Source organism: Microtus ochrogaster, unplaced genomic scaffold, assembly GCF_000317375.1.
Source record: "Microtus ochrogaster isolate Prairie Vole_2 unplaced genomic scaffold, MicOch1.0 UNK129, whole genome shotgun sequence".
In the NCBI taxonomy this organism is placed as follows: domain Eukaryota; kingdom Metazoa; phylum Chordata; class Mammalia; order Rodentia; family Cricetidae; genus Microtus; species Microtus ochrogaster.
Window position 1 is genome coordinate 326,806 of NW_004949227.1, and position 22,002 is coordinate 348,807.

The window sequence follows — 22,002 nt, forward strand, 5'->3', positions numbered from 1 at the left end:
TCTGTGAGTTTGAATCTAGCCTGGTCTACAGAGTGAGTTCCAGGACAGCCAGGGCTACACAGAGAAACCCTGTCTGAATCCCCTGCCCCACAATAGAGAAATTGTCTTATCCGGTGTAATGGCACCTGGGAGGCAGAGGCAAGAGGATCTCTGTGAGGTGGAGGTCGGACTAAGCTACAAACATCCTGTCTCAAAAACAAAACCACCCCACCATCACCACCACCACCAAACAAGGCAAAACCAGATACAAAAAAAAGAAAAAAGAAAGAAAAATAAACTACAAAACTGTCTCCTAAAGTGGGTGTTCCAGTTGTCATTCCCATAGGCAGTACTAGATGACTGTCCCACTGTCCCTGCCAACATTAGCTGCTGTTATTTATTCTGGGTTTTGGCTATTTTAGGAGGTATCTAAGAGTGTCCTGAAATTCCCTAATGAGTCATGGTGGTAAACACCTTTTTACATGCATACCTGTCTGTTGCATTTTTTTGTTGAGGTGTCTCTTTAGAGCTTTGGCCTGTTTTTAAAAACTGGATTGTTCACTTTTCTACTTGAGTTCTCTGTGTACTTTGGATAATATTGGGTGGGTCTGGGAAGAGCTGGGCCGAGTGAATTTATTCAGAATGTATTACATTTTCAAAGAATTCATAAAAATGTAATTTAAAGTATTTCTTTTATTTTAAATGATGTATCTGGAGGGGTGTTGATTTGTGCTCATGTGTGCAAGAGCCTGTGGAGGCCAGAAGAGAGCATTGTAGAACTGTAATACATAAGCAGTTGTGAGCCACCTGATGCACATACTAGGACTGGAGCTCAGGTCCTCTGGGAGAAGCAGGACGCTCCAGCCTCTTCAAGCTGATTTTGAAAAGTTCTTTATTCACTGCCACCAATTCCCACTGCACACACACTAGAGCTTGAAGTTGACATGCACAGTATTTCATTGGATGTCTAAATAGTTGCAAATGTTATAATTACTGAATGGCTGGCATGGTGTTTTGAATGATAATGACCCCCATATGTTCAAATATTTGAATACTTGGGTCACAGGTGATGAAACTATTTGAGGAGGATTATAGGGCGTGACTTTGTTAAAAGAGGTGTGTTAACTTTGAGGTTTTAAAAGACTCACACCATTCCCAGTGTCTCTTCCTCTCTCTGCCTCCTACTTGTGGATCAAAATGTGAGCTCCGAGCTACTGATCCAGTTCCATCCCTGCCCATGTGCTGTTATGATTCTCGACATGATGATCATGAACTAAATTAAACCTTGGTCATGGTGTCTTAGCACAGCAATAGAAAAGTAACTAAGACAACTGGTATCAAACAAAAAGCTAGGATGTCATTTTTAATAATTTATTTAACTTTATTTTATGTGCATTTATTTATATGCATTGGTATAAAGGTATCAGATCCCCCGGAATTAGAGCTACAGACAGTTGTGAGCTGCCATGTGGGTGCTGGGAATTGAACACAGGTCCTCTGGAAGAACTGCCGGTCCTCTTATTCCACTGAGCCATCTCTCGAGCCCCCAGATGTCATTTTTTTATAGGTGTCGTTTAACTGAGGTTGACCTGGAACTCTAGCCTCCACTTCCCAAGTGTTAGGATTTCAGGAATGCACCATCAAACCCAGCTTGTGACATCATTTTTGTAGATGGAGGTCTCAGAACGTTGCTCAGGCTGCCCTTGAAATTCTGATTCTCTTCAGTCTCACAGGTAGTCAGGACTACAGGCCTCTTGTACCTGCGTGTGATTTTTCACATGAAGTTGGACACATCTAGACTCCTTCATGAGGAGGGAGAATGGAACCTAACATAAACAACGCCCTGGGTTCTAGCCCCAGCACTGCATAAGTGCCGGGGATACACGACTATAATGCCTTTTTGAGCCCAAAGTTCTAAATTCCTTCCACAATCCTCCCCAAAACAACATGGCCAGCTCTGTCACAGCAACACCCAGTATCCTGGTACCAAGTCCTAATTAGGGTTACTATTGCTGTGATAAAAGACCATGACCAAAGCAACCTGGGGAGAAAAGAGTTTATCTCAGCTTATATTTTCATTGAAGGAAGGCAGGAGCTGATGCAGTGGCATGGAGGGGAGCTGCTTACTGGCTTGCTTCCCTGTGGCTTGCTCAGCCTGCTTTCTTATAGAACCCAGGACCACCAGGCTGGATAGCACCACCCACCATGGGTTGGGTCCTCCACCATCCATCACTAGTTAAGAAAATGCCTTATAGCAGGATCTTATAAAGAAGGTTCCCACCTTTCAGACGACTCTAGCTTTTGTTAAGATGATGTAAAACTAGCCAGCATACCTCATAACAACAACAAAAAAAATCCAGTCCTCAAAAAAACAAAATCACATCATGTGCAGATACTGAGCCCATCCCAGAGCAAGAAATAGGCTTCCTCCAGTTGGCAACTGCTGTTCTCCGGAAGACTCTGGGCCTTCTTATCTTGCTCAATGTGAACAATCTCCAGTTGCTGCGAAACAAGTGTGTGTGATACATTATGAAATACAATATTTGAAAAATAGCAATCATTTTATTTGATTTTTTTACTTTCACCACCACCTTTATTATTGAAAAACCAATCAAAATGTAATCAGTTTATTTCGGTTTTAGCTAAGAAATCCACAAAATGTAAAGCTGCCAGTCAGTGCTTCATAAAGTGGGTGGTTTTTCTGTTTTTGTTTTCACCAGGGGTTTGTGAGACAGTATCTCATGGAGCCTACAACAGTCTCAAACTTGCTATGTACCTGAAGGTGGCATTAAACTCTGATCCTTCTTCCCTCTGTCCCCCAAATGCTAGATTAAAACATACCACCAAGCACACACATGGAGATAGGAAGATCTTGTGTTAGCAAGGAAACACCTAATTTTCACAGGCATACTACAGGGCAAGCAACACAGAGACAGCCACAATTCATCATGCATATGGAGAAGTTAAGAAAGTTGATAGAATTTAAAAAGAAAAGCTGTGCCTTGGGATGCAGTGAAAGGGATTCAGAAACTTCACAGACTAGATGGCTGTACCCAGACTAGGCAAGGAGTGGACATCAAGCTTGTGACTCGGTACTCAAGGCTCCAGAAACCAAAATGGATAAGACCAAACCAAACTGGAGATGCACTGACTGTTCAAGAGGTAGGGAATATTTGTTTTGGGTAAATAGAGTACTCTGCTTTGAAAAAAATGAATAACAAGCACATAAAACTTAGAGACGATCCAAGCCAGGCTTTGGTCCTCAGACCTCACCTGTGCCTTCTTCCTGCGCCCCATTTCTTCCAGTGACCATCACTCATAGCCAGAGAGCACTCAGCACATGCTCTTGCTGTGCGTGCCTTCAAGACAGTGGAAAAGGACCCAGAAAACGCAGCTTACCCCAGAGAACAATGGAACATGAAGGTAAGCATCCTCTTCTAATACTACACCAGCAGCATATTTTAGCCTTTTCCGAGCCCTTTGCAAAGTGTGCTCAGCCTGTGCTGTTCCGGAAGAATGGCATTGTTGAGTCAGATTCCTTGTGAGGTGCTTCAAAGTTTTGAAACAGCAGATTTGGAGATCTGCCTCTATTCCCATAGGTGGTTCTCAAGGCTGACACCAAACTCTCTATTCCCTGGCTTCTCAAACTATCAAGAATCTTTTCTTTAGGCTGAAGAGATGGCTCAGTGGTTAAGAGCACTGCCTGCTCTTCCAAATGTCCTGAGTTCAATTCCCAGCAACCACATGGTAGCTCACAACCATCTGTAATGAGGTCTGGTGCCCTCTTCTGGCCTTCAGGCACACACAGAGACAGAATATTGTATACATTATTAATAAATAAATATTAAAAAAAGAATTTGAAAAAACAACAACTTTACTTGGTTTATCAAAGCTTCAGGCATTTTATAAAGAATTCCGGGAATTTAGAGAACTAGGAGGAAAGGGACTCATAGGTTCAAGGTCAGCCTGGGCTATGGAGGGGGAGAAGGGTGGGAGGAGGGGGAGGGAAATGGGAGGCTGGGAGGAGACGGAAACTTTTTTCTTTTTCTCAATAAAAAATTTAAAAAAATAAAAAATAATAACAATAAAAAAGAAATCATAAAAATGGGCAGGAACATAAACTACCACCTATGCATTATCAATGGAGTTCTTCCAATAGACCATGTCTACAAAGAAAGACATCAGGCAAGACTACACGGCTGTATCCCAGGCAGAGTGCTCTCAGGAATATTGGCAGATGCCTGCTCCAGGTAGGCTGAGGAGCCCTGGGGGATCTCAGCTGGCTTCTTGTGCTGGACATTGATGTCCCCAGCACCTGCTGCCAATGCCTTAGCTTTGTCAAGTGCTTCTGGACCAACGCGTCTTTTCACTTAGTTCTGAGACATCCTCTTTGATAACTTGATCTGATTTCTGGACAGACAACTGCAACCATTTTTTTTAAGATTTATTTATTACGTATATAATGTTCTGCCTGCATGTATCCCTGCAGGCCAGAAGAGGGCACCAGATCTCATTACAGATGGTTATGAGCCACCATGTAGTTGCTGGGAATTGAACTCAGGACCTCTGGAAGAGCAGCCAGTGCCCTTAACCTCTGAGCCATCTCTCCAACCTGCAACCTTTTTTTTTTTTGTAAGAAAAAACATTCTGTCTGTCTTGCAATGTCTAAAAACTTCTGGATACACTGATCAACACCATTTCGAATGTCTTCCTCATCAGTTCCATTGACATAATCCTGACTCACAAGGGAAGTGAAGCAAGCCTCGAATGACGACTCCAACTCATCCACCAAAGTGCTGTTATATGGTCTTGGAGTCCCAGGCGTGGCTTGCAGAAGCGAGGCCTGGCTTGGGAGCCCAGGCAGGGGTGATGGGGGACCAGAGGGCTGCCTGAACATCCTGCTAAGAGACCCCACCATGTACTTTTTTTGATTTTCATGATTCTCTGCCTTGATCATCTGTTGTGGATGTTATTATTTTAAGATGTGTTATATTTGTTTATGCTGTGGAACATTTGCTTTAATGATGCAAAAATGTGTTATATTCTTTTATGCTGCCTTTGTTTAACTCTGTGAAGCTGTGATTCTTTGCCTGTCTAAAACAACTGATTGATTTAATAAAGCTGAACAGCCAATAGCTTGTCAGGGAAGGATAGGCAGGGTTGACAGGTAGAGAGAATAAATGAGAGGAGAAATCTAGAGGACAAAAGAAGAGCAAGAACAAGGAGAGGTGGACCCAAGGGGCCAGCCACACAGCCAGCCACACAGCCAGCCACACAGCCAGCCACACAGCCAGCCACACAGCCAGCCACAGAGTAAGAGTGAAAGTAAAGCCAGGAGGTGGTGGCGCACACCTTTAATCCCAGCACTCAGGAGGCAGAGGCAGGCAGATCTCTGTGAGTTCGAAGCTAGCCTGGTCTACAAGAGCTAGCTCCAGGACAGGCTCCTAAGCTACACAGAAACCTTGTCTTGAAAAACCAAAAGAGAGTAAAAAAAAGTGAAAGTAAGATATACAGAAGCAAGAAAAGGAAAAAGTTCAGAGGCAAAAGGTAGGATAAATTAAGGTAAGGAAAGCTGGCTAGAAATAAGCCATGCTAAGGCTAGGCTTTTTTTTTTTTTTTGGTTTTTCGAGACAGGGTTTCTCTGTGGCTTTGGAGCCTGTCCTGGAGCTAGCTTTGTAGACCAGGCTGGTCTCGAACTCATAGAGATCTGCCTGCCTCTGCCTCCCAAGTGCTGGGATTAAAGGCGTGCGCCACCATCGCCCGGCTAAGGCCAGGCTTTTATAAGTAAGAATCAAGTCTCCGTGTTTGTGTAAATGGAGACTGTGTTTTTGTTTTTTGGCCACCCAAACCTGAATAATTACAAAAACTATATTAATTACAACACTCTTTGGCCAACAGCTCAGGCATATTCCTAGCTAGCTCTTACTGTTTTTCTTTTGGTTTTGTTGTGTTTTGGTTTTTCAAGACAGGGCTTCTCTGTAGCTTAGGAGCCTGTCCTGGAACTAGCTCTGTAGACCAGGCTGGCCTCGAACTCATAGAGATCCGCCTGCCTCTGTCTCCTGAGTGCTGGGGTTAAAGGCATGTGCCACCACCGCCCGGCTAGCTCTTACATCTTAAATTAATCCATTTCTATTATTTTATATTTTACCATGAGGCTCGTGGTTTGTTACCTTACACCTTGCTTCTTGGCCAGTTACATGGTGCGTGAGAAGACTCCCTGAAAAATCTCCAATGGCAATGGATGGCTCAGGTGACCCAATGTTTCGGAACTCCTCTGATGCAGTTTTCTACATAGAGAACAGCTTCAAGACTGCTGCCTGAGATGATCCAGCCTCACAGAATACTCCAGTCAGGACTTGACCATAATCCCAAAAGACCAATCTTATGGTCCCTCCCCATAAGATTATCAGCTCCTCATCAGCAGGAAGTGCTGTTTCCTGAGTGCCTCCCCTGGGCCGGGTCACTAGCTTTGGGGCAGAAGACAAAGTGATTTGCAGGAGCAGATGTTTTGAAGAGGGGACAGACCATGAATTAGAGAACTGGCAAGCGCAGGCAAGGGAGGCCTGTCTGAGGAGGCAGCACACCAAACTAATTATTGGAGGGAGGGTTGAACTGAGCAGATATCAGGGCAAAGAGGGGTAGTGCATGCAAAGGCCAGGGGGCAGGTTCAGAGGAGGCTGAAGAGGGGAAATCAGACGCTGCGGAGAGTCATCAGACCCTGCAGACTCCTAATCTGCCAGGGAGTGGCATATGTGCCTCCTGGAGCGACATGACCTCAGCAAAGGGAATGCTGTGGTGCAAAAGAGGAGGAGCAGGAGGTAAGGATGGGAGCAGAGAAAGCCCAGCTGGTGGAGACTTAGGCCAGGTCACCACTGTGTTGACATCAAGGTTACAAGGGCCATCAGGCACTAGGAAAAGAGGCTGCTGTATAGCAAATGGCCTAGACAACCACTTTGTGAACAGCACATTAAAACAGTTCAGGGAAGGCAGACAGCCAGGTTCATGTATGCAACACTTCGGGATGAAGTCACCGGTGGTGCAAAGGTCCTGGGGCCACCTAGCGGGGGCTACGGGGCACTGGAGCATTCTGTAGTCAACAAGCTTAACTAAGGAGCCAGATACTGGTGGCCAGAGCCCAGGAATTGCCTTACAAGGAGCTCTGCAGTGCTGTGGCCATCGCCACCGCGTGCTCGACTGCCCAGGGTTCGCGGGGGCGCGCGCGAAGGGGGCGGGGCCGGCGGAACGCGGGCGGGGGGCTCGGCGCCGCAGCTACTGCGCTAGGCGACATTGCGGTGGCGTCACCTGCAGGTCTGCAGCACCTGCCAGCAGCTCTGGGCTGGGGGCAAGCGGGCTAGCGGGACGGGCGGGCCAGGGCATACAGGGTCCAGGCCAACGGCCGCCTTAGTTCCGCAGCTTCCTCTATCCCGCCACACCTGTCACGCCCAGCGCGCCCCCTGCCCGCACGCGCGCTGTCCACGCAGCTCTGGACGCAGGCGGCCGAGGTTGCGGAGTCCCTCACGCTCACCCCCGACTTCGAGGCGCCAAGGGGCCAGTCAGAGGTTGGGTAGCTGCGGTTGTGACAGGTGGCTGCGAGCAGGGTCGCAGGTGCATTCGAGAGGGTTGGTGGCCTAGGTGGTGTATGCTTGAACTGTGCCACGGTGGCAGGTCTGGTGGGGGAGGGGCACGGGCCTTAGGGGTGGAGGTGGGCCTGGATGAGCCAGGATGGGAGTGTTTGAACCCTTCTGGAAAATAGCCGGCAGTGCTGGCTCCATGAGTGGAGGCAGAAAGGGGTGTCGTAGTGTTGGTGGCTAACACTACGTGTGCTCTGGATGTTGGAGTCGGGGAGCACAGGCTGACAGCAGCATACCTGGGTGGGAGGCCTACATACAGTGGCCTGCCTCAGTGGGAGTGTGATTCTGACTGTGGGGGAGGGGAAAGGTATACTTGGACTGGGGAGTGGGGTGACTCCATCCTGAGTTGGGAGACTTCTGGCTTGGTGGGCAAGGGAGCTGCGCATTGCCAAGGGCCTTGCTCCATCTCTTTCCCCCCACCCCCTCCAGACATGCTGCTGCTCAAGAAACAGACGGAGGACATCAGCAGTGTCTATGAGATCCGGGAGAAGCTGGGCTCGTGAGTGTACATGCCGGGCTGTGGGAGTGACCGCTTCCGAATGTGAGGCCTGTGCACATGTGAGCGAATGTGTGAGGGAGCTTATGAGTGGTGAGTGTGGTATGAGTGTGAACATCGGGGTGAACTGTGTGGGCAGTGGTATGTGAATGCTAGTGAATGTGTCAGTGTGTGGGAGGTGGTGTGGGGATGTGTGTGTGCACACTTGTGGGTGTGTGTTAGGGTGGGTGGTATGACCTGAATCCTCCATTTCTGCTCTTCCTCCTCACTGGTACCTTTCCCCTCCCTTTTTGCCTCCCACCATCTGGCTCTATGGCAGGGGTGCCTTCTCCGAGGTGATGCTGGCCCAGGAAAGGGGCTCTGCTCATCTTGTGGCCCTCAAGTGTATCCCCAAGAAAGCCCTTCGGGGCAAGGAGGCCCTGGTGGAGAATGAGATTGCGGTACTCCGCAGGTGCGCTTGCCTGACCCTTGGGCTGGGGAGATCTGTGACCACAGGCTGAGTCCTCTGGACTCACCAGGCCTGGTTGAGTCTGCAGGGGGGCCGTACCTGTTTCTTCCCCTTTGAGTCAGCACATCTCCATGGCGACATTAGAGGCACCCTATTCATCTGTGCTTTATAAATGGCCTACAGAAGTGTGCGTTCTAGGAAGACCTTGGCTAGTGGGGGCAGGGACTGGTAGGGAATGGGAGCCCAGATGAAGGAAGAGAAGAGAGGAGGGCTCAGGGCAGAGCTCTTTCAGATGAAGGGGATGCAGTGCTCCACAAGGAGCCTTTTTCTTTCTGTTTCAGGATCAGCCACCCCAACATTGTCGCTCTGGAAGACGTTCATGAGAGCCCTTCTCACCTCTACTTGGCCATGGAGCTGTGAGGAAGGCTGTTTGGGGGGGGGGACTGGGCAGAAGGGGTGCAATGCCAGGATCCATGCCTGGGTCAGCTGACCTCTTGCCTCATTCCTCCTGTCCCCAGGGTGACTGGTGGTGAACTGTTTGACCGCATCATGGAGCGGGGCTCCTACACAGAGAAGGATGCCAGCCACCTTGTAGGGCAGGTCCTCGGGGCTGTCTCCTACCTTCATAGCCTGGGCATTGTGCACCGGGACCTCAAGGTGCCTGGCTGGGCCCCACCCACTTCTGGCCCTGAGTGTCTTTTTTCCAAAATACACTTCAGTCTGGGTCCGGGGAAATTAAGGGTGCTGAGGCCCACCCTATTCCAATGCCTAAACCATTCTGGGACTCAGGTCCTTTCCTTGGCTCCATGTGTCAACAGCCTGAAAATCTCCTCTATGCCACACCCTTTGAGGACTCCAAGATCATGGTCTCTGACTTTGGCCTGTCCAAAATACAAGCTGGCAACATGCTAGGCACAGCCTGTGGGACCCCAGGATATGTGGGTAAGAGGGAAGTGCTCTAAGCCTTACTGTTATGGGGAGGGAGCTGGTGACCCTGGGGATGCCAAAGCTCCAGGACCTAGGACACCTGCTGCCTGGGGCTGAATAAGTACACCAGGTGTGGCCCTCAAGGGCATGACATGTGTACGTGCCTGTGCAGACATGTCTGTCTGTCTGTCTGCCTCTGGCCGCCAGCCCCAGAGCTCCTGGAGCAGAAACCCTACGGGAAGGCCGTAGATGTGTGGGCCCTGGGTGTCATCTCCTACATCCTGTGAGTGACCGCTGGGACGGCTCAACTCCTACATGCCTGCCCCTGCTGGGTTGGGGAGGGGTGGACATCTGGGTGATTCATCTGTGGGTGCCAGGCTGTGTGGGTACCCCCCCTTCTACGACGAGAGCGATCCTGAACTCTTCAACCAGATTCTGAGGGCCAGCTACGAGTTTGATTCTCCCTTTTGGGATGACATCTCAGAATCAGGTGAGTGTAAGGCTGGCTATGTGCTGGGGAGTTGACAAAGGGCACCACGGACACGGCAGACTGACTTTGCCCCCCCCTGCTCCAGCCAAAGACTTCATCAGGCACCTGCTGGAGCGTGATCCCCAGAAGAGGTTCACCTGCCAACAGGCCTTACAGCATCTTTGGTGAGTGGGATGCCTGGCAGGTGGTACAGGGACAGAAACGACACTTTTGCTAACTCAACCTTTCTCTAGGATCTCTGGGGATGCAGCCTTGGACAAAGACATCCTGGGTTCTGTCAGTGAGCAGATCCAGAAGAATTTTGCCCGGACCCACTGGAAGGTGAGCAAGGAGAGAGAGATTATCATGCTCCTGTTTCAGGGTGTGGCCACTGATGTCTTGATGCTGGTCTTGGAACTGATCTTGCTGCTGGGCCCAGTTTGGCCTGACCCCACTCTCTTCCCACAGCGAGCATTCAATGCCACATCATTCCTACATCACATCCGTAAGCTGGGGCAGAGCCCAGAGGGTGAGGAGGTCTCCCGGCAGGGTAGGATCTGTCACAGCCACCCAGGCCTTGGGACTAGCCAGTCCCCCAAGTGGTGACAACCAGGTGTGTATGCCCAGTGCTCTCTGAGAACTGACTTCTTAGGGAGCTTAGAGGATGGCAGTGAACTAGGTGGGATCTACAGGGTCAAGGTCAGAGAGTGTCATAGAAGGAGAAGCTGGGCAGAGGGTTATAGCAGACACCTTATGCTAGGGATAGAGGCATGACCTCTGGAGTCTCAGGAAAGCCAAGGCTTGAGTAAGATGCTAGGAAGGATGCAGGAAGGCTGGCGCCTTTTGAATCTGTTTTCCTGTGCTTCCTTTTTCTCCCCTCTACCCAAGGTGGATGCCAAAGAAGACCAAGTGGACTGACTCCCAGCTTTTCTTTCCTCCAGCCCTTTTGGTCTCCTTCCCTGCCCCTTGTCTCCCGAGCTGGCCTCTGCTGGAAAGTTTGAGACTGTGGGTGTGCTGCATGCCACTGGGCTAGGGGGCTTCCCCAGTGTGTCCCCCAGTCCCTACCCTTACCTATGGTGGAGGCTCTCTTCCCCATGTTGCTGTCACACTTTTTGGACACAGAGGAGGTGTTTGCAAGTGAATTTTGAGGCTGTCCTTCCTGTACCTTGCACGCACACATGCATTGCATGGCTGTTCTGTGCTTTGCTGACTGTGGGTGGCCCTGCTTGTGTTGTAGCTGTTCAGTTCCCTCTCCTCCCAACCAATAAAGACAAACAGAGCAATGCCTTGGTGCTGACTGAGTCTGGGATGAGTACGGGGCTGCGGGTCACCTCATGGAAGGACATGAGGGAAGCAAGTTCACTGCCAGTGGATCTGCACTGGGTCTTGTGCTTTGCATCCTGAACCTCTTCTTGCGGGGACTGAGGCACAGGCACCCTGGATTGTTCAAGGACTTCTTGATTCTGTCCCCCAGCGTGCTGCCAGTAAGAGGCTGCCTGACTGCCTGTTTGCCCGAGTTTGATAGAAAATGGATGCCACCAAGGTCTACTGGGCTGCCAGCAGGGGACGATGGCAGGAGGCATAATTCACCAGCAGGGGCATCGGCTCCAGATCCTTCCCAGGGCTGGAAAGGGCTTGAGCCTGTGGGGAAGGTGATGGGAGTTTGGGGTACTTTCCTCTACGGCTGCTTCTGGTGATGAGCTGTGGGCTGTCCTCTGGTTCTAGTGGCTCCAGCCCCACTTAACCACCAGGGTCAGGGCTCCAGAAGTCTGCCTTGTTGGGACAGTCAGGAGAAGACCTCAGCCAGTCAGAGTTTGGAGGAGGCTCTGCTTCCTCTTTCTTTCTCTGCTCCAACTCCCAGTATGTGAGCTGGATGACAGAGCCTGACTGGGATGTGTGTATGAGAAGTCTTGTCAAATTTTGGGATCCAAAGGGAAATACTGAGGTCTAATACAATGCTGGCCTGGGTTTTGGGATTGGAGCCAGGAGGTCTGGAAGCAAGTGAGCAGCTTCATGGTCACCCCAGGTATTTTGTGCTTCAGGCTTTGGACCAGATATCCTGGACATGCTTGCCCAGTGTCCTGCTGTTTCACCCCATGGGGTCACTGGAGGGAAACCTTGAACATCCAGGGTCTCAGCAGCTTGGTTCACTCACCTCCAATGACCTGTCCTGGAACCCCATTGTCTTTTGGTCAGACTGCCCTGCTTCTCACCTTTCCCCTCAGTCACTCACGATACCCACCCATTCTTATTTTGTTGATGAAGTATTGATTGGACCTTTCCACTGCAAGGGGAGGATCTTGGTGGGCAAAGGGGGTGTTTTGATGAGGATGACCAAAACAAGTTTTACAGGAAAAGTATTTTCCTAGCTACTCTGGGAGCCCTGAGCATGAGCATCAGAGCATCAGTGGGTGCTCTTCCTGTCTAGGAATAGGGCTAGGTCACATCTGCTCCCTTGACGCAATGGCCTTGCATAGGGTGCAATATGTTGTCACCACCAGCAGGGGATGCCACAGACACATGTTTAGATTATTCCTTTAGTACCGGGGCAGTGAGGCAAATTCATTCATTGGGCACCAGCCTCCTAAATCCTGCCCTAGAAAACCTGATCTGGGGCGAGAGGTCCATCCTGATCATATTGGAGTGGAATACCAGGGTACCCCTGGCTAATACAGAGGCAGCATGTTTTTCATTCTCAGATCTTCCCCGTGGAGGAAGGCAGTTTGTGAGAGCAGAGCTTTGGGTCACCTGGCAGAGGGACTCCCTGTCTTCTCTGCCCTTTACTGGAAAGTAGGGGCTCTAAGACGTCTGTCCGTCATGGCAGGCTCAGGCACTGAGACTGGTCAACGGAGGAAGGAGCCACACCAAAACCTGGAGAGAGACAGCCTGTGGTCAATGGTGCTCCTGATGTATTCTCCACAAGCAGCATTCTTGTTCAGTTTGGGGTGAGAGTTGGGCTTGAGATGCCTCTGAAAGTCAGGTGCTGTGAATCAGGAGCGGAACCCAGTTTTTCAGGGACAGATCGAAATTCAGGGGGTACCTTTTGTGGGTGTCACAAGAGAACATTGCCTCACCAGATCATAACCAAACAGGACTCATACTCTATCTTGGAACCAATGTGAGTGGCAGAGGTTTCAAAAAGCTGAAGTTGTAGGGCTATGTGGGTAACAGATAGGAACGTGTTTTATTGTTATTTTGAGACTCAGTCTCATGTAGTAGACCCAGCTGGTCTCAAACTTGCTATGTGGCCATAGATGTACTTCAGGCTTCCACTTGCTGAGTGTTGGAATTGCAGGTGTGTGATGTGCTGCTGGAGAGCCAGCCCAGGGTTTAGCACATCTAAACAACTCTACAAACTGAAACTCAACCTCAGCCTAAGATAGGAATGCTTTAGGAGTTGAGTGGGTGGCCCTGGCAACAGATCTGGAGAAAGATTCAACTGGGAATGCTTGGTGGGAGAGGTAATAAGATCACTTTTGGATATGGTAAGTTCAAGTTCCAAAAGTAGAGAAAGAGCAGCTTACTCTTCATCGTTCTTGTAGCAAATATGTATCTAGCTTTATAGCTAATATTTATGGAAGGCTTCTCTCTTGTATTAAAAAGGAAGCTGACAATGACTCTTTATTGGGCATTTACCTTATACCAGGCTTTGGAAAAGCTTAATGTAAAGTTACTTAAAGCTCACCTGTGAATGAGGTGGTCATCACCCTCACCATTAATGTGTGGAAACTGAGACATAGAGATGCTAACTAACTGAGCCAAGGATACACAGCCTGTGGCAGAGGGAGAATCTGAATTATCTTGCCTGCTTTCATGTGAAGGAGGGGCTTGCTTGGGCCATAAGGATTGGGTAACTGAAGAAAGGGAGAGTTCTCTCCAGCCCCCTCTTATCATTGTCTTCAAAGAGAGAGAATACCAGGCTAGATTTCAGTCTTGTCTTTAAAGGATTTTGTGTAATTGATAGCATTCTCTATTACTTCCTTTAATGTCCTGTTAAACAGAAACCAGGAAATCTTCCCATGGTGGTAGGGGTGGGGGATAAGATTTGGGCCCTACAAAGATCCCTCTAGAGTAGACATAGTAACTTGGAGATAGGCACTCTGGGTTCACAGAAGAACAGGCACGTGATACAAAGAACGTTTAGCTGAAGTTGGACTCAGTGAAGGTAGGCTGTCGGGAAGGGCAGGAGTGGGCCATGGATAAGTCAAGGGTGTGACCAAGAACCCAGGAAAGAACTAGGGATGAAGGTCCTTTGGACAGACAGTGACTGAGTTAGCAACATAGCCACAAGTTCCTTCCTGTCAGGCGTATGTCCAAAGGACATGTTGCAACCACATTCTTTACCCAAGCCTAGCTTTAGCCAGGCCTCGGGTCTACATCCTTAATACTAGGTGAGCACTTTATGTGTTCTGGCGATCAGACTCAGGATGTCAGCCTTTCATGGCTGGGGCTTTCACAAGCAGAGCCATAGTTTTCAATATTTTCAACTCTATCTGGTCATTTTGATCAAAATTAAAACCTCATCCTCAGGTCTCCTCCTTCGCTGTCCCCAGGGGTAAGATACCTTGAATGATCCTTCAAGCAAAGGCTAAGTGCTTTTAGCCATATTCTCATTGCTAGAGTTATAGGCAATTGTTAGTCACTATTGAACCTGGGTTATCTGGAAGAGCAGCCAGTGCTCTTAACCACTTAGCCATCTCTCCAGAATATCTTTGTAGTTCTTTGGTTTGCTGCTTTATGTACTTTTCAGTTCCACATTTCAGGTTGGTACAATACTTTATTAGAAATGTAATATTAAGATTGCCTTAAAATCCTCTTTGTCAACATTAATATGGCAACTACTATTTTTTGTTATTATTTTCTTACTAGTTTTAAAAAAACCTTTTCCTCCCAAGGTTAAAATTTTTTCACTGACCTGGAGAGATTGCTTAGCAGTTCAGAGAACTTGCTGCCCTTGCAGAAGACACAGACTCAATTCCCAGCACCCACAGCTTATTCACAACCATCAGTAACTCCAACACCCTCTTCTGACCTTCAAGGGCACCAGGCATGTATATAGTACACAACATATATAAGGACAAAATTCACACAGCACAAACTTTACCGTTTTAAAGTGTAAGGGCATGGTGGTATACATCTGTATCCTAGCTCTCGGTAGGTGGAGGCAGAAGGTCAGGAGTTCAAAGTTTTTCTGGACTACATAGCAATTTCATTCTCAGTCTCAGACACCACCACTGTGTAACTTCAGAACATTTTCACCACTGCAAAAGAAAACCCTGTATCCATTAGCAGTCCTCACTAGCCCCTGCCCACCACTAAATTACTTCCTGCTTTTGTGAATTTGCTTTACTCCAGAATTTCAAATAAGCATAGTCATACCATCTATGGGCTTCAATGGCTGACTGCGTAGCCTCTTGCATAATGTTTTATTGTCGTGTGTATGAGACTTCATTATTATTAATGGCTAAACAGAGTTTAGATGTTTAGGTTGTTTTTTCATTTTACATATTGTGAATGATGCTGATATGAACATTTGTGTGGAAGATTTTCGGTAAACATATTTTCCATTATCCATGTTTTTTTGTGATAAGGTCTCCAGGCTGGCCTGGAACTCACTACCTGGTGCCTCAGCCTCCCCAGAACTGGGATTATAGGCATGCACTACTCTAACTGGTTCAACTGTCTTTTTTTTCTTTTTTTTTTTTGGATTTTCGAGACAGGGTTTCTCTGTAGCTTTTGGTTCCTGTCCTGGAACTAGCTCTTCTAGACCAGGCTGGTCTCGAACTCACCGAGATCCGCCTGCCTCTGCCTCCTGAGTGCTGGGATTAAAGGCGTGCGCCACCACCGCCCGGCTGGTTCAACTGTCTTGAACATAGACTTAGAAAAGGAAATGCTGAGACATATGGAAATTACATGTTTGTAGGAAACAGCAGGCTGTTTTCCAAAGCAGACATACAACTTTACATACATAAGCGCTCCCACTTTCCACCTTATTGCTCACATTTGCTATTGCCTGTGATTTTCTTTCAGAGTCACTTAAGGGTATTTCATACCTTTGATTTGCGACAGGGTCTTATGTTGGACAAACTGGCCAGGGCTTGTTATGAAGCTACTCCTACCTAGCCTTAGATTTCTGATTCTCTAATTGTTCATTTTTTGAGTCATTTGTCTTTTTGTTAATGAGTTCTTTTTATTTTCTATTAGTAGCTCATTATCAGATATACAGGTTGTCTTTTCTCCCACTCTGTGTGCTGTCTTGTGACTTGTTTATTCACAGATGTTTTAAACTTGTGATAAACTCCAACGGTTTTCTTTGGTTTCCTGTGCTTGTGGTGTATGTTTTGTGACTTTTCCTGGGGAGATATGAACAAATGTGTGTTCACCTCAAATGAGGCACTGATGACAGACCAAAAAAATGATTCCACCCAACTGTGGCTCAATGAGCCTCCGAGTTTACCGGTGCTACTTACAGGAGCACAGGTGAAGGGTTATTTACAGGAGCATGGGAGACTCAAAGCCAGCTGTATCTCTGCAAAGCACATCCCAGCGTGGATGATGACTCATGAAAGCTACATCCCTGGAGCTTCCTGAACAATTTGCTGGCAGCTCAGCCTACAGTTGTTTACTGCTTTCTCAACCTTGGGGAAAGAATCATGTAAATTTTTGAGCTCTCAGAGCCTTAGAAATTTCCTTATTTTCCTGAACCTGGTAAATTACTTGAGCTTCCCTCCTCTCTCCGGGAGACAATATTTTAAGTTGGAGGTCATAATTACACAATATTGTAAAGAACTATTGTTTAATCCTGATAACAAAATTGATGCTAATATTTTTTAAGTGGTTTTATTAACATTTTGAGGAGATACGGATAAACATGTATTCACTCCAAATAAGGCACCAACAGACCAAGAAAATTATTCCACCAATGGGACTAGTAAGGTTAATTGGTGTTACTTACAGGAATTTAGGTGAGGCGTTACGTACAGGAGCATAGGTGAGGCGTTACGTACAAGGAACCTGGGTAACTTGCCAGCAGCTACAGCACTGAAAGAATTCTTCCTCTTTTAGAAATTGTGAACCCTTATATATCCTTGGGGAAGGGTGGAACCTCAAGGACCTTATGAGCCAGATCTCTGCTTCCAAGAGAGAATGTTAGGGGTCCAATTTTGAGACTCTCTTGCCTGTTATCACAGCTGTTCTAATTTCAAGATGATAATGTCACACCATGCTGAGGCCAGCACCCCACAACAGGAGTTTAACTTCTGCATTCATGTCTTTGATATATTTTGAGTTGATTTTTGTATGCCACTTGAGTTTAGGGTCCAATTTCTTTCTTTCTTTCTCTCCCTTTCCCTCCCTTCCTCCCTCCCTACCTCCTCCTCCTCCTCCTCCTCCTCCTCCTCCTCTTCTTCTCCTTCTCCGTCTCCTTCTTTTGGTTTTTTGAGACAGGGTTTCTCTGTGGCTTTGGAGCCTGTCCTGGAACTAGCTCTTGTAGACCAGGTTGGCTTCGACCTCACAGAGATCCGCCTGCCTCTGCCTCCCGAGTGCTGGGATTAAAGGCATGCGCCACTGGGGTCCAATTTCTTATGTGTGTGTGTGCACATGTACGCATGTGTGCATGTCTATGTTGTGTGGCACTTTTTCTTTGTGACACATGATCAAACGTCTACTTAGCCATACTGGGAATTGATGATAAACCAAAGCAAACATATACTTAAGTTCAACTTAATGAACTAATAAATTTAATGGGGTTACTTATAAGAATATAGATGAAGGAAGGGTCACTTTCAGGAAAATGGAGAACTCAAAGACAGCTGTATCACCAAAAGTCACCCCAACATGGGTGACAACTGATGAAAGTAAGAACTCTGCACAGTTTTAAGCTGCTCAACTGTTTTTTTTTAAAGATTTATTTATTTATTATGTATACAGTGTTCTGTATGTCTGTTGGCCAGAAGAGGGCACCAGATCTCATTACAGATGGCTGTGAGCTATCATGTGGTTGCTGGGAATTGAACTCAGGACCTCTGGAAGAGCAGTCAGTGCTCTTAACCTCTGAGCCATCTCTCCAGCCCAGCTGCTCAACTGTTGAGAGAATTTTTTCTCATCAGTCCTCTTACTGCGTATGTAACCTCGGAAACGGAGGGGTCTTGTAAATATAGCCAGTTTTAGGGACTTCTTGAGACTCCTGAGTTATTTACTTCCTAAGTCTTAAGGAAGAGCCTCCTTTTAGAACTTCCTAGCTGACAAGTTTCCTTCCAAGATGTAGTTTCAAGTGAGATGAAACTGCTATAGAACAGTGTGTATATGTGTAGGTGTATGTAGAAGGAGCAGTGGGCTGCGCTCCCACCCGACTCCCGCATGGTTAGCTTTACCCAAAATAATTACACGAAAACTATTCTTTTAAACACTGCTTGGGCCATTAGCTCCAGCCCCCCACTGGCCAACTCTCACATCTTAACCAACCCACCTCTATTAATGAGTGTAGCACCACGAGGTGGTGGCCCATTGGGAAGGATCTTAACCTGCGTCCATCTTGGAGAGGAGAGCTATAGCGTCTGCTTGACTCAGCTTTCTTTCTCCCAGAGTTCTGTTCTGTCTTCCCCGGTTACCTATGTTCTGACCTATTAGGCCAAGCAGTTTTCTTTATTAATTACCCAATGAAACAACAGACAGATAAATAGAAGACCCACCTACATCATTTCCCCTTTTTCTGTTTAAACAAAACAGAAAGGCTTTAACTTTAACATAGTAAAATTACATATAACAAAACAGTTATCAAGTAAGAATTACAGTTACAATATTTATATCTATTTTATCTTTCCTAATTATACATTACATTTTTAAATGAACTACACAATCACAATACCTTAACCAAGATCAGAAATACATATACATATAACAAAATTGTCCTTAAAATCCATACCAATGCAAATTATTCATATCTATATCATTTCCCCCTTTAAATGTAAAAGAACATTTATAAACAATATTTGGGAATATGGGCACAGTTATTTCTCTCCAAACTGCTTCCTGCTGTATGGGGGCGCTGTTATTTAGGTCTTTCATGGTATAACCTGTGTGCTAGTTTCATCTCAGTTGGCAGTTGAGTGAAGTAATTTTTTGAGGGTATTGACAGCAACCTTTCAGGAGGGTGTGGTCTACCATACCATATTGGGATAGAAGCAATCCACAGGATCTCATCCTCTGTGAAAACAAAAGAAGAAGACCCTCTTTTCCAAAGCATCATGTTCTTAGATCAAAATTCTGAAGCCATACCCTTATGATATCCATTCTGGTTCTGCTTGGCAGCCCATATAATGAAATGTCTCTCTGTACTTAGTTCCTTTACAGTCAAAAATTTTAAAGAAAACACAATAATACACAGAATCCAGGCTCTCTGAGAATTTTCCATTTTTATGTGACTATTTTTCTTTATTTCTTTTAATCTATAACTATCTGTACTCTGTCTCTTTAAAGACCTTACCCTTTTTTAAGGGCATTAACTTTATTCTCTCTATATATATTTTTTCTCTCCCAAGCCTACGTACACTCATCCAACACTGTGACCCATTTACAGGTCTTTTATGTCTGAATCTGTTCTATTGTGAATCTGTAATTCTTTATTATCCAGGAGCATTTTTTAAAATGTTAAGCACTTCTTAGAAACTTAAGTTTCACCATTTAGAGGTAATACGGTATTACGATAATTCCCTCCTGAGGTCAGAACAGTTCAGCATGGTGGAGCTGAGCCGCTTGTGACTGAATCAGTTGCATCTCTGAGCTGCACAGCAGCGGGCTGCTCTGGATGTTGGCTCCACCTCTCTCCAATGTTTGTGTGTGCATGTGTATGAACGTTCAGGAGATCAGAACAGGATTTTGTGTGTCATCTTCCTCTGTCATTGTCTATCTGATAGCCTCCAGAGTAGGTTTCTTTCTGATCCAGAAGCTCACTATTTTGGCTAGGCTGACTGGCCATTGAGCACTGGGATCTACATGTCTCTGCCCATTCCGCAATGGGATTATAGGCACATGCAGCTATGCCAGGCATTTAATATGAGTTCTGAGGATTTGAACTCAGGTCCTCATACTTACAGAGCAAGTATCTTTACCCACAGAACCATTTTCCCAGTCTGCAATTTTCCTCTTTTATATAGGCGGTCTAGTTGTCCCAATACCATTTCTTTTTTGAGACAGAGTCTCACTATGTAGCTTTGGGTCCTGGAACTCACTCTGTAGACCAAGCTGGCCTTGAATTCAGAGATCCACCTACTTCTGCCTCCCAAATGCTGGGATTAGACATAATCTACACACCCTGCTAGGTCTCTTTTGTTCGAGTCTCAATTCTATACCATTTATTCCTGTGTCAGTACTATAGTGTCTTAATTATTGTAACTATGTGATAAGTTTTGAAAAGTAGGATTTGAGAGTCCTCCAACTTGGTTCTTTTCAAAATTGTTCTATCTATTCTAAGTTTCTTGCATTTCCATATAAATTCTTAACAACAGGGGGCTGAAGAGATGGCTCAGTGGTTAAGAGCATTGCCTGCTCTTCCAAAGGTCCTGAGTTCAATTCCCGGCAACCACATGGTGGCTCACAGCCATCTGTAATGAGGTCTGGTCCCCTCTTCTGGCCTGCAGACATACACACAGACAGAATATTGTATACATAATAAATAAATAAATATTTTGAAAAAAATTCTTAACAACAGTTTGTCAATTTCTGCCACAAAAAAGTGAGGTTTTGGCAGAGATGTCATTGAATCCTCAGATAATCTGTAGATTGCGATGAGCTGAAAGGGTATGTTTCTAATTCATGTGTTGAAACTCTCATGGGACTATACTTGGAAACTTAGCCTCTAAGGAAATAATTAAAAAATTGTGAGGATGGGACCTTATCTGATAAGATTAGGGTCCTTATAAGAGACACCAAGAGAGCTCACTTGCTCTCTTTCTCCACAGGCACATACTGAAGAGATGCCAGGTGAGGACACAATGAGGAGCTGACTGGCAGCAAGTCATGGATAGTGTCCTTGCCAGTCCCTGAACTAGCTGAAACATTGACTCGAGCCTGAGGAGATAGGAAAGGAGACCTGGTATACAGTAAAATACCGTAAACAGCCGATATCACAGCTGACTCCGATGAATCCGAAATCCTCACATATATGTTTCCACACATATAAATAAAAACAAAATGAAATCTCTGGAAAAATAGTAAATGCAGTGCTGGGAATGTAACTCAGAGCTCCACGCTTGCTAGACACACACTCTGTCAACTGAGCTACATCTTCACCCCAAACTTTTACTTTTGAAAAGCTGGGTATGGATCTTTTGATTGATAATATTATTTGCTTTTCTGCACTCTGAATGTATCACTGCTCTGACTTCTGACCCACAATGTTTCTGACCATAAGTCAGATGTTAAATTGTCTTTATGGGTCATGTTTCTCTTGCTACTTTCTCGATTTGTGTATCTTTGTCTTTAAACAATGACTGTGGATGGCGTTCTTTGTATTTGCTATGATTGGAATAGAGTTTGTGTCTCTATCAAAAGTCTCTGTGATGAAAGACTTGGATGGGACCTTTAAGAGGCGGAGCCTGTGACAGGTCCTTAGTTCATTTGGGGCATGCTCCTAGGAAGTAGTTCTGTGTGACCTCTCAAGTTCCCTACAGCCTCTCTGTTCCTGTCTTGGAATGTAATGGTTACTTGTTCCTGGGATTTGTGTGATTGCTATCTATGCTCTGAGCTGATGCAGCTACCTGGTGGTTCTTGCCTTTGTTCTTTCTACTTTAAATTTCTAAAACTGTGACCGAAATTCTCCTCTTTTCCTCATTAGTAGCCTGTGTAAGGTATGTCCTTGTATTGAAACATTGACTAACACCCACATTTTCTTAGTAGAGCTGTCTGATGTGGATGCTGGGAACATAACCCAGGTCCCATACAAGAGGGTCTGAAAGATCATGGGATAAAAGCGGACTCGCTGAACATAGCGGTCAATGAGGACTACTCAGAACTCAAGAACAATGGCAATGGGTTTTTGATCCTACTGCACGTA

General features: G+C 46.3%; 1 protein-coding gene and 1 pseudogene across 9 annotated transcripts; one reads left to right on the plus strand and one right to left on the minus strand.

Annotated features, from left to right (window-relative positions):
- Positions 1–4,160: 4,160 nt before the first annotated feature.
- LOC101987122 lies at positions 4,161–4,897 on the minus strand (annotated as a pseudogene).
- A 2,231-nt stretch (positions 4,898–7,128) lies between these two features.
- Pnck (pregnancy up-regulated nonubiquitous CaM kinase) lies at positions 7,129–11,227 on the plus strand. Of its 9 annotated transcripts, none has more exons than XM_026778347.1 (12): positions 7,129–7,182; positions 8,040–8,109; positions 8,426–8,557; positions 8,896–8,970; positions 9,073–9,211; positions 9,373–9,496; positions 9,689–9,764; positions 9,859–9,971; positions 10,057–10,135; positions 10,205–10,292; positions 10,419–10,563; positions 10,839–11,227. In XM_026778347.1, exons 2-11 carry the CDS (start codon positions 8,042–8,044, stop codon positions 10,554–10,556), a joined length of 1,032 nt encoding a protein of 343 aa, XP_026634148.1. In that variant the 5' UTR covers positions 7,129–7,182; positions 8,040–8,041; the 3' UTR covers positions 10,557–10,563; positions 10,839–11,227. The 9 variants fall into 9 exon arrangements, with proteins under 9 accessions (XP_026634148.1, XP_005371876.1, XP_026634150.1 ...); XM_005371819.2 differs by lacking the exon at positions 7,129–7,182 and adding an exon at positions 7,223–7,287; XM_013355425.2 differs by lacking the exon at positions 7,129–7,182 and adding an exon at positions 7,311–7,598.
- Positions 11,228–22,002: the final 10,775 nt, after the last annotated feature.